The sequence below is a fragment of the Mobula birostris genome, chromosome 6 (genome assembly GCF_030028105.1).
Source record: "Mobula birostris isolate sMobBir1 chromosome 6, sMobBir1.hap1, whole genome shotgun sequence".
NCBI classification, from domain to species: domain Eukaryota; kingdom Metazoa; phylum Chordata; class Chondrichthyes; order Myliobatiformes; family Myliobatidae; genus Mobula; species Mobula birostris.
The window spans coordinates 137,039,529-137,052,377 of NC_092375.1; the positions used below are offsets into that span (position 1 = coordinate 137,039,529).

The 12,849-nt window shown below is 43.9% G+C and overlaps 1 protein-coding gene across 2 annotated transcripts in view; it reads right to left on the reverse strand.

Annotated features, from left to right (window-relative positions):
- The window catches only part of cyp20a1 (cytochrome P450, family 20, subfamily A, polypeptide 1), a 53,427-nt gene that overhangs the window by 8,918 nt on the left and 31,660 nt on the right, over positions 1 to 12,849 (reverse strand). For both annotated transcript variants that reach the window (XM_072261436.1, XM_072261435.1), the window contains 3 exons: positions 12,258 to 12,336; positions 4,229 to 4,344; positions 254 to 308 (listed from right to left, as the gene is read on the reverse strand). In XM_072261436.1, coding sequence (XP_072117537.1) covers positions 254 to 308; positions 4,229 to 4,344; positions 12,258 to 12,336 — 250 coding nt within the window. The remainder of the gene's footprint in view (positions 1 to 253; positions 309 to 4,228; positions 4,345 to 12,257; positions 12,337 to 12,849) is intronic.

The following is a 12,849-nucleotide window of genomic DNA, read 5'->3' on the forward strand; positions in this document are numbered from 1 at the left end:
TCTACTGTCTTACTCTGACTTCTCATGTTTTTTTCTCCAATTCTGATGAAAGGTCTTGGCCTGAAACATTAACTGTTTATTCCTTTCCATAGATACTGCCTGGCCTGCTGAGTTCCTCCAACACTTTGTGTATGTTGCTTGCTACCTTAAAGTTTCATACAAATGCAAATTGTGAGTTTTGTTCTGCAGAATGACACTCATGATCACGTGTGTGCCTTCCACTGCTATTCTGTTTTGAGAAGGTGGTACTTACAATTTGCTGTAATTACAGTTCCAGCCAGTGAGAAGATCATACTGTCCTCCAGCACCTAGGGAAACAAGCAAATCTTTCACCACAACCTTCATACACAGACGTAATCTGAATTTGCTGACAGATTAACATTGCCAATGTTTCAGTCAACAGGATGGTGGCTCATTAAGAAGGATGGCCATGTAGGACGGGCAACTGGTGACAAATTGCATGACGATAGCTTCCAATGTGAACAAGTGTTCTGACTGGCACTGATGAGAATTTATGACCAATAATGACATCAATTTGTCCTATGACAAAATGCATGCAAACATTATTTACAACACTCTCCACACTGCTGACCCAGTGGTAAGATAAAAAAGATTACAGATTGGCTCTATCTCCACGTGTATATTGAAACATACAGTGAAATGTGTTTGCGTCAATGACCAACACAGTCCAAGGTGTGCAGATGGCAGCCCACAAGTGTCAACACACTTCTGGCACCAACATAGCACGCCCACAACTCACTAAATCTAACTCGTACGTTTTTGGAAGGTGGGAGGAAACCGTTGCGTGTGGAGAAAACCCACACGGTCACAGGCAAAAGGTACAAACTCCTTACAGACAGCGACAGGAACTGATCCCTATCCTGTAGCTGGAGCTGTGAAGCGCACATAGAACAGTACAGCACAGGAACAGGCCCCTCAGTCCACAATGTTATGTCAAACCAGCTAAAAAGTAAATAAAAAACACCCAAAAACTAATCCCTCCTACCTATACAATGTCCATATCCCTCCATCTTCCTCACATCCATCTGCCTATTTAAACATCTCTCAAAAGCCTCTAAAGTATTTGCCTCTACCACCATACCAGGCAGTTCAGTCCAGGCATCCACCATTCTCTCAGTAAAAACTTATCTCTTACACGCCCTTTGAACCTACCCCTCTCACATTCAATGCATGCCCTCCAGTAATTTGCTCTGCTCCAATTTAAAACTCTCTCGTAAGGACCATACCTATCCTTATCTATAGGTATCCTGAAAGTTAAGGAGTTGTGGTCACTGTTCCCTAACTGCTCACTCACTGGAAGGTCAGTCATCTGGCCAGGTTCATTACCCAACACCAGGTCCAGTACAGCTTCTCCTCTCGTTAGACCATGCACATGTTGATTTAAGAAACCCTCCTGGATACACTTAACAAATTTTCCCACATCTAAACCACTAAGGGCCCAGTTTATATTAGGGAAGTCGAAATCCCCCCTGAAAACATAGAAACATAGAAAATAGGTGCAGGAGTAGGCCATTCGGCCCTTCGAGCCTGCACCACCATTTATTATGATCATGGCTGATCATCCAACTCAGAACCCCGCCCCAGCCTTCCCTCCATACCCCCTGATCCCCGTAGCCACAAGGGCCATATCTAACTCCCTCTTAAATATAGCCAATGAACTGGCCTCAACTGTTTCCTGTGGCAGAGAATTCCACAGATTCACCACTCTCTGTGTGAAGAAGTTTTTCCTAATCTCGGCCCTAAAAAGCTTCCCCTCTATCCTCAAACTGTGGCCCCTCGTTCTGGACTTCCCCAACATTGGGAACAATCTTCCTGCATCTAGCCTGTCCAATCCCTTTAGGATCTTATACGTTTCAATCAGATCCCCCCTCAATCTTCTAAATTCCAACGAGTACAAGCCCAGTTCATCCAGTCTTTCTTCATATGAAAGTCCTGCCATCCCAGGAATCAATCTGGTGAACCTTCTTTGTACTCCCTCTATGGCAAGGATGTCTTTCCTCAGATTAGGGGACCAAAACTGCACACAATACTCCAGGTGTGGTCTCACCAAGGCCTTGTACAACTGCAGTAGTACCTCCCTGCTCCTGTACTCGAATCCTCTCGCTATAAATGCCAGCATACCATTCGCCTTTTTCACCGCCTGCTGTACCTGCATGCCCACTTTCAATGACTGGTGTATAATGACACCCAGGTCTCGTTGCACCTCCCCTTTTCCTAATCGGCCACCATTCAGATAATAATCTGTTTTCCTATTTTTGCCACCAAAGTGGATAACTTCACATTTATCCACATTAAATTGCATCTGCCATGAATTTGCCCACTCACCCAACCTATCCAAGTCACCCTGCATCCTCTTAGCATCCTCCTCACAGCTAACACTGCCACCCAGCTTCGTGTCATCCGCAAACTTGGAGATGCTGCCATATTAAAACAACCATATTATTTTTACACAATTCCTTAATCTGATTCATATCTGTTCCTCAATGTCCCAGTGGCTATTGAGGGGGGAGGGGTGTCTGTATTACAATCTCAGTGTTATTGCACCCTTCCTATTCCGGAGTTTGACCCAAATGGATTCAGAGTCTGAACCCTCCACTTTGTCTCTCCTGACTGTAGCTGTGATATTGTCCCTGGGTGGTAGTGCAATCTTTCCCCACTTTTACCTCCTCCTCTACTTTTTCTAAAACTTTGAAACTTGGTATATTAATCACCCATTCCTGCCCTCTCTCAACCAAATTTCAACAATGACTACAACATCACAGTTTCATGTACTGATCCATGCTCTCAGTTCATCACCCTTACACATAACACTCCTAGCATTAAAATACACACACTTCAAACTATCCCACCCATCATACCTGTTATTTCAACTTTGCCTTTCAACACTTTTCCTAACATCTACCTCCCGGTTCAATCCTTCCGTTACTGATCTGGTGCTCTGGTTCCTAGCTCCCTGCAAAACTAGTTTAAACCCTCCTGAGTATCACTAGCAAACATCCTGGCCAGGATATTGGTTCCCCTTCAGCTCACGTGCAACCTGTCCCTCTTGCACAGGTCATCCCTTCCCCAGAAAAGGTTTCAATGATCCAAGAACTTGAAACCCCGCCCCTTGTAGCCACCCATCCATCTGCGCTATCACTCCCATTCCTACCTGCACTAGCCTGTGGCACAGGGAGTAATCCAGGATTACTACCTTGGAGGTCCTTCTCTTCAGCTACTTTCTTAATTCACTGCATAGGACCTCTTCTCCTTTTCTGTTTATGTCATTGGTGCCAATGTGCACCACGACCTCTGGCTATTCACCCTCCCCCTTGAGAATATCTTGCAGCCACTCCAATAAATACCGGACCCTAGCACCCGGTGGGAGTGGGGTGGCAACACACCATCCTGGTGTCTCTCTTGCAGCCAAAGAATCTCCTGCGTGTCCCCATATAACTACGGCAATGTCCCCCATATAACTACGGATACTCTACCCTTCCCTGCTGGCCAGAGTGCCACCAGTTTGGCTGCAGCAGCCGTGCCCCCATCCCCGCCCCCCCCGTAAAACTGATTCTTCCACCCAGTGATGGGATAGGGGGTCCCTATCAGAAGTAATTTCTCACAGTAATCGGCTAAGGTTTGTCCCTGTGGACTCCCCCCCCCTCACCCTGTGGAAGGTGGCTATGATTCTCCTGCAGGGTGATGAGTTATGTCTCCCTCATGCACTGTTTAACATATCCACTTCTAACATGGTTAAACATCCAAAGCTCTGTCAGTAACAAAATCTGGTACTGTACTAAAAAAACACTATTTGCCAAAGACTGGTTAGAGTAAAGCTTCATGAAGCATTGTAATGGAATGTTTCAGGGAGGGAATTCTTGAGTTTAAACAGACACACAAGCAGCCAGAATTGGAAGCGTGCAGAGGTAGGGTTGAAGGGGCGACTGGAAATTGTTCTATCACACAGTTGCCCAGACCAGCCACTCATACAATCATAACCTGTCCAGTAAACAGCAAAATGACCTCTCCACATCCTTTCCCACAGCTGCACACACGACAGACAACAGTCCACAGTCTGTTCTGCATTGTGTCTGCCCAGTCTTCCCACAGCCAGGGCCACGACAGATGAAAGCAAACCCCCACAAAAGTTGCCTATCCCACAACAAACGTCGGACTACAACCCACCCTGCGACAGGCACTCACCCCTAGCCTTCACTGCCACCTGTACCTGTTTCTCACTCGCGTCACCCTGCAGCAAGAAATCCATGAACACTTGGCGACTGGTGCTTTCCCCCTTCCTTTCCGTTGCCACCTTCTTCAGTGTAGCTTCCATTTCCCCAAGAGCTGGTAAGAGAACAGAATTTGAAAATAATAGCATACTCCAATAATTAATCAAACTCGATCTATTGGCCCTTGAGTTTGCTCTGCCATTCAATAAGATTACAACTGATTGTGGCCAAACTCCATACAGCCCCCTTTCTACTAATAGCTGCATTTGCTTCAGTATTAATATATCCTTTCATTGGTTGAACACCCAGAAGTACAGTCTAATCAGAGCTTTATGCAGCAATAGCATTAATTTTCTTAACTTGCCCTCTAGGTTTAAAGGGCTGCATTCCATTAGACTTCAGGATTATTTTCCATTCATATATCTGTATTCTGAAAAATTTTTGGATCTTCACAATTTCCACTTCTTCACATTTACAAACCACCGTTTTATTCTTCACCTGCCCAAATGTGATAACCTCACACTTGTGTACAATATAAATCATTTACTAATGTCTTAATTTATTAATACTTCTTCACATTTTGATGCTTTCAAATATACTGTTAACAAGGTTTCCTCCACTCCTGCTCAGTAAATCTTACTTTCGGACTTTAAATAGAATGGATCATTGCAACTCCAACACAGTTTCTTGCAAACAAATAAAGTGATTGCTTGTATTTCCCCAAGCTTTATCTTTAGCAACAGACTCTCATGGGGGATGCAGGCAGAGAGATAGATTCTTTAGACGCTTGAGGTTTATTTGCTCCTTTCTCGTAAACAGATGTAAGAAGATTATTTGGTCTATAGTTCCCTGGTTTCCATCATCCACCAGGTTTTAAAAAAAGAGAAAGGAAAGGTCACGAAAAGCACAGGCAGAATCACTTGCATGATTTTGAACATACTGATCATGAGAATGGTCAGTTACTCAGCGCTAATGTTATGGAACAATAACATTTTGTGAGGCAATGTCTAGCAGAAAGCTCATCCTTGCATTTGAATTGAATTGAAATTGAATTGACTTTATTTCTTACATCCTTTACATACATGAGGAGTAAAAATCTTTATGTTATGTCTCCATCTAATAGAGTGTAAGGGGGTTCGATTTTTATGTTACTGCGGAGGCTAATTAAAATGGCGTCTTTGTTATGTTAATCTGGGGAATGCGGCTTTGCTGTGTTAAACACTGAGAAAGTTTGCGCTAACAAGTGCAATGTGCAATCATAGTAAGTTAGAATAATTTATAATAAATAGAACAGTCAATGTAAAATAGAGTACACTCAAATCAGCGCAAGTTCATCAGTCTGATGGCCTAGTGGAAGAAGCTATCCTGGAGCTTGTTGGTCCTGGCGTTTCCCAGATGGTAGCAGCTGGAATAGATTGTGGTTGGGATGACTTGGGTTCTCAATGATCCTCCGGGCCCTTTTTACACACCTGTCCTTGTAAATGTCCTGAATCATGGGAAGTTCACAACTACAGATACGCTGGGTTGTCCGTACCACTCTCTGCAGAGTCCTGCGATTAAGGGAGGTACAGTTCCTACACCAGGCAGTGATGCAGCCAGTCAGGATGCTCTTAATTGTGCCCCTGTAGAAAGTTCTTAGGATTTGGGGGCCCATACCAAACTTGTGTACAGACCACATGAGGTCCTCAGTGATGTGGATGCCGAGGAACTTGAAGCTGTTCACCCTCTCAACCCCAGATCCATTGATGTCAATAGGGGTTAGCCTGTCTCCATTCCTCCTGTAATCCACAACCAGCTCCTTTGTTTTTGCAACATTGAGGGAGAGGTTGTTTTCTTGACACCTCTGTGTCAGAGAGATGACTTCTTCCCTGTAAGCCACCTCATTATCGTTTGAGATAAGGCCAATCAAAGTGGTCTCGTCGGCAAATGTAATTAGCAGATTGGAGCTGTGGGTGGAGACACAGTCATGGGTATATAGGGAGTAAAGGAGGGGGTTTAGTACACAACCCTGAAGGGCTCCTGTACTAAGAGTCAGAGGGTTGGAGGTGAGGGAGCCCATTCTTACAACCTGCTGGTGATCTGACAGGAAGTCCAGGATCCAGCTGCACAAGGCAGGGTCAAGGCTGAGATCTCTGAGCTTCTTGTCAAGCCTTGATGGAACTATGGTGTTGAATGCTGAACTGTGGTCCAAGAACAGCATTCTCACATAAGCATCCGTTTTCTCTAGATGCGTAAGGACAATATGTAAAGCAGTGGCTATTGCGTCATCCACCGATCAGTTGTGTCGGTAGGCGAATAGTAGGGGGTCCAGTTTGGGTGGTAGCATGCTGCAAATGTAATCCTTGACCAGCCTCTAAAAACACTTGCTTATTATTGAGGTGAATGCGACAGGACACCAGTTGTTCAAGCATGTTACCTTGGTCTTTTTTGGTACAGGGACAATGGTGCATGTTTTGAAGCAGGAGGGCACTCTACACTGGGAGAGCGAGAGATTAAAAATGTCAGTAAACCCACCTGCCAGTTGTGCTGTGTACATCCTGAGTACTTGCCCTGGGATGCTGTCCAGTTTTGCAGCCTTGTGACTCTCCACTCATTGGAAACATCTGCGTACCTTGGCCTCAGAGATGACCAGGTTGCAGGTTGTAGTGGTGGCTTTCCTCAGAGGCTGAGAGTTAGCGACGTTGAACCAAGCATATAAGTGATTGAGCTCATCTGGGAGAGAGGCCGCAACGTTGGCGGCACCACAATGTTTGGCTTTGAAGTCTGCGATGGTATGCAGCTCTCGCCACAAGTCACATGTGCTGTTTGTTGTGAATCTTGACTCAATCTTTTCCCTGTATTGTTGTTTCGCACCCTTGATAGCTTTGCGCAGATCATAGCTGCTTTTCTTGAGCTCCTACTGATTGCTGCCAGCGTAAGCTGTGTCGCGCAGTAAGTGCTGCTCACACGGAAGTACTGATCCAGAGTTTCTGGTTCAGGAAGAGCCTGACCAACTTCTGGGGGAACAACATTGTTGATGCTTTTCCGGATGAAGCACATGACTCCATCAGTGAACTTGAAGACATCCTCAACATGGAAGACATTCCAGTCAATGTCATCGAAGCAGTCTTGCAGCATGGAGGCTGGCTGGTTGGACTAACAGTGGACAGTTTTAACTATGGCTGCCTCTTGTTTCAGCTTCTGTCTCTACGTCGGCAAAACCAGGATCGAAGAGTGATTTGATTTTCCAAAAGCTGGGCGAGGGAAAGCTTTGTAAGCATTTCGGAAGGAAGTGTAGCAGTGGTCAAGTGTGTTATCTCCACGAGTGCTCACCCGGATGTGCTGACAAAACTTCAGAGAGACTTTCATCAGTGACGCTCAATTAAAGTCACTGGCAACGATGAAGGCATTTTCTGAGTGTGCAGTCTCCAGCATGTCGATGGTCTTGTACAGTTCCTTGAGAGCCAGGTCAGTATCAGCCTGCGGTGGAATGTACACCGCTGTGATGATAACAGCTGTGAACTCCCAAGGCATTCAGTAGGGTCTGCACAGCTGCACCAGGTATTCCAGGTCTGGGGAACAAAAGGATTTGTGTGCATGCACATTCTGGGGGGTCGCGGCCAGCATTGTTGACAATGAAGCATACTCCTCCTCCTTTACTCTTCCCAGTGAGGTTTTTCGACCTGCCTGCCCGGAACAGGGAGAATGCCGAGGGCTCGATGGCATGATCCAGTATTTCCTTTGTCAGCCAGGTCTCCACGAAGCACAAAACGTTGCATTCCTTTGTTTCCTGCTGATAGGAGATTCTGGCTCTCAGTTCACAAAGCTTGTTACTCAGGGACTGAACCTTAGCCAGGAGTATCCTAGGGAACCGCGGTTGATTTGCACGCCATCTCAGCCTCACCAGGACGCCAGCCCTTCTCCCTCGCCTCCAGCGCTTCTTCCGAGGTAGTGGCGGTGTAAGAAATGAGTCTCCCATGGATCGCACAACCAGGGGATCCCAATGTAGGAAAGGCAGCACATAGTGGGTAAATGCTGTCTTTCCAATGTTCAGAAGGGTCAGTCTATCGTATCTGATGTGACTATCAGCTACTTGAACAGAAAACTGTAGCAATTAGTAGTATACTGTAGATTTGGAATGGAGCTCGCAACACGGCCGCTGTACGTGGTGCCATCTTATTTTAAAAGATGTCCTTACCATAACATCAAATCGGTTCTACTAGCCCGAATTCACAAGCAAGTGAAATCTCATGAGTACTACCAACAGCTCTTGTTGGGAGCACGTGGCTCTGCAAAGTATAACCTTCTGCTTCCAAACTGATATCCTGCTGAAACTTTCTGCTTGCAGAACAATCCCCTACCAATGAAAAAATGAGCATCTGCAACTAGTAGGAGAAAAGTGAAATCTTCAAATTTTAAAAGGAAATAATTCTTCAATATGTGACCTATGCAACCTCTTCATGTCTTCTCCCATGCTACAGAGGTTGGTTCAAGATCAAGAAGAATTCTTTGTGCCAGTCTCCTCAGTTCCATTTCCTGCCCGGCATCAGTATCTAATAGCACAATCAATAGAATTTAAATGCTAAAAAGAATTACATCAAGTCACCATCCCTGCGAGCTGAATCAGATATTGATTCTCCTTGCATCATATTTCTTCTGCTATATAATTTATTTCCATAGTGATGACAAGACACGCTGACAGATCAGAACTGCTGCTATTCAAATTATCAGAATCAGGATCAGATTTAATTATCAACATATGTCATGAAATTTGTTAACTTTGTGGCAGCAGTAAAATGCAATACATAATAATAGAAAATACCATGAATTACAGTAAATATATATATGACATTAAATAGTTAAAATAAGAAAGTAGTGCAAAAATGGAAATTAGAAAGTAGCATTCATGAGTTCAATGTCCATTCAGAAATCTGAGGGCAGAGGGGAAGAGACTGTTCCTGAATCACTGAGTGTGTGCTTCAGGCTTCTGTTCCTTCTTCCTGGTGGTAGCAATAAGAACAAGGCATGACCTGGGTGATAGGGTCCTTAATGATGAATGCTGCCTTTTTGAGGCATCGCACCTTGAAGATGTCCTGGATACTATGGAGGCTAGCTCCCATGATGGAGCTAAGTTTACAACTCTCTGCAGCTTACTTTGATCCTGTACAGTAGCCCTCCCCCCCCCACCATACCAGACAGTGATGCAGGCAGTTGATACGCTCTCCATGTACAACCGTAAAAATTTGCAAGTGTTTTAGGTGACATACCAAATCTCCTCAAACTCCTAATGAAATATACCTGCTATCATGCCTTCTTTGTAGCTGCATCGATATGCTGGATGCAGGTTAGATTCTCAGAGATATTGGCTCCCAGGAACTTGAAATTGCTCGCTGGTCTGTGCTCACTCATCTTACCCTACCTGAAGCCCACAATCAATTCTTTGGTTTTATTGACGCTGAGTGCAAGTTGTTGCTGCGACACCACTCAACTAGCTGATCAATCTCGCTCCTGTCCACCCTCCTGTAACCATCTGAAATTATGCCAAAAACAGTTGTATCATCATCAAATTTATAAACAGCTGTGCCTAGCCACACCATCATGGGTGTATAGAGAGCAGAGCAGTGGGTTAAGCACACATCCCTGTGGTGCACCAGCATTGACTGTCAGCAAAGTGGAGATATTATTTCCAATCCGCTCGCATTGTGGCCTTCCGGTGAGGGAGTCAAGGATCCAGTTGCAGAAGGAGTCACAGAGGCCCAGGTTCTGGAGCTTTTCGATCAGAACTGTAGGAATGATGGGGTGCTAAACGCTGAGCTGTAGTCAATAAACAGCATCCCGACATAGGTATTTGTATTGTCTGGGTGATCCAAGGCTGCATGAAGAGCCAGTGAGATTGCATCTGCCATAGACCTATTGTGGTGAAAGGGAAATTGCAGTGGATCCAGGTCCTTGCTGAGAACGGAGTTAATTCTAGACATAACCAACCCCTCGATGGTCATTAAAGCAGCTCATCTTCATGGGCACTGGTATAATTGTTGTCCTTTTTAAACAGGTAGAAACTTCTGACTGTAGCAATGAGAGACTGAAAATCACAGGGGTACCGTCACAAAACACTCATCCAATTCAGCGTTCTAGCTTCAGACAACTCAACTGCATTAAAATTTTTCTCCTCTAAGAAACGTAAGAACATTTGTGACCTAGAGAGGAGGAAGGGGCGTAAATATGGGAAGCAAGAAGAGAACACGACAGAGAGAGAGAGTGAGAGAGAAAACGAGAGAGACAGACAGATTCACTCTGAAAGGAAGCAAAAGAATATGAGGCACAAACACACCAGATAGAAAGAGCAACCACTGTTGTTCGTCTGCTGTGTTCATCTTTCAATTATTTACTGCTTTTATTCTGAATGTGATTTAGATAATGAGTAGAAAATCGTACACCCAATTATGCTGAGTCCACAAAGATTCTGGCACTATAAATAGTGTAAATGAAGTAGAAAATTACAGTGAGGAATTAAACTGAGCAACTGTGGAAGAACTGCTTTAGTTTTACTAAAGGCTTGGCCTTCAGTTCTGGTCTCAAAATTTCCTAGACGGTGAAGAGCTGGGAACAGTGGCATAAAAGTCATGGGATGCGAACAGAAAATATTGACCAGAGCTCATAAAATGCTGGCCTCTACATAGGGCAGAAAAAAATGCACCAACAGATCAACCACCCTGGGTTCCCTTCCTCTTGACAAAGGAGTGAGGGTGGCCATGATAAGAATGTTTAAAATAATGCACAGTTTAAACAAATTGAATTCCACTAAAGATCTTCTGTTGTGTACAGAATTTAAGTGTAAAGGACATACTTACAGGCTAAACATAATATACCATGTAGCAGGATTCCAGCTTGGATAATGGAGCAATATACTTCAATAAGAAACTAGAACATCTTTTTTCAACACATCAGATTCAGATTTTAATAAATGCAAAGTTTTAAGAGTTACCAGAAATGACACAGCTAGAAGATAGAAACCTAGACTTTTTTTGTTGTGCTAATACTCTCGATTACATTCATTCACTGTTTCCACCTCATTGAATTTTAAAATGACCCATCATACCAAGGTGACTTTTAATCACATCTTAGACTTGAGCTGTAAAGTTCGGACTTGCCAGTTCACTTCTGTCCTAAAGTTTGTCAAGGAAGGATCTATAGGTGTTAGGCATTCTCAGCTTGTTCAAGGACGGATTATTGCTAGTCACAGACAGTCCTCTGCCTGTGACCAGCAATACTTAATGTAATTTCACAATGTACCAAAGCCAACCTCCCCCTGACAATGACAGTTTCACAGAATAGCACAGCATAGGAAAAAATCCTTTGGTCCATGCCTGTCCCAAGCTTGATGCTAAATTCAACTGTCTCTTCTGCCTACACATAATGCAAATCCCTCCATTTCCCTGCATACTCATGAGCCTGTCTAAAAGCTTCTTGAATGCCATGATTTTATCTGCTTGCCCTACCACCCCTGGCAGTGCGTTCCAGGTACCTACAACTCTTCTGTGTAAAAACTTGCCCTGCATATCTCCTTTAAACCTCTACCCCCTCCCCGTCACTTTAAAGCTATGCCCTCTAGTATTCAACATTTCTCCCCCAGGAAAAAGATTCTGGTGTTTACCTTATCTATGTCACTCAACATTTTTATTAACTTCCTTCTAGTATCCCTCTACCCACTGAGAAAAGAATATATTTTCCTCTTCCTGTATAGAATCCCTCTGTACTCAGTTGATAAATCTTGCTGCATCCACAATAGGGCAGAACATAGTAAGCTTTGCACTTCATCCTCAAATAGTGATGCAATGTGCATCACTAGGTAGCAGTCAGGACAGGAATCCCAGAAAGCACTTCCCTCTTGATTCCAGAATAAAATTTAATGATAACTGGTGAGGCCCCCCTTAGACCAAAAAATTCATCACATCTATAGTCAAAGCTGTAACTGAGATCTTTGGATTTGGTTACAGTCACAACTAATGCAAAATTTCATTAAGCATCACAATCACAATCCAAAATTACCTGCTTCAAAATGTTCCTTCCTGGGGGAGCTTTTATCAAGTGATCCATCCAAAAATCCTTTCCCGATCTCAGACCAAATCTGAAAGCCAAAACAGAACGGGATAGTGGTATGCCTCTTGAAATGCTGGCAGACAGCCATGGAATTTGCGGTTTGCACCTCACATAAACAAGCTTTAAGAAACCTGTTTCAAATACCTGGACTGGTTGCATGCATCCTAGAATACATGTGAAGTCAGTGCAGATCACAGAAAATAAGGCTTAAAGTCATGCACCTCTGAATAGCAAATGTTAGAGCAAACATCCTGAAATAGAGTACCCAGGTATACCTAAATTTGAGTAGACTGGCATGCCACCCAGAATTCCATGTATGTTGGCACATCCCCCTGAATATTTAGGGCAGCCAAGAGGACCAGGGGCAAAGTCATTTATTTCATATTTGAGATAGCAACATGATTATTTTGACAAATTAGGATTCCGAAGTTTCAATCACTGATGCAGAGAGATGTTGAAAATCCATTGATGGGAGTTGAAATTTAGGGAAATAAATAAATCTGAAAGCAACAAATGGGTGTAAAGTCCCATCTGGTTGACT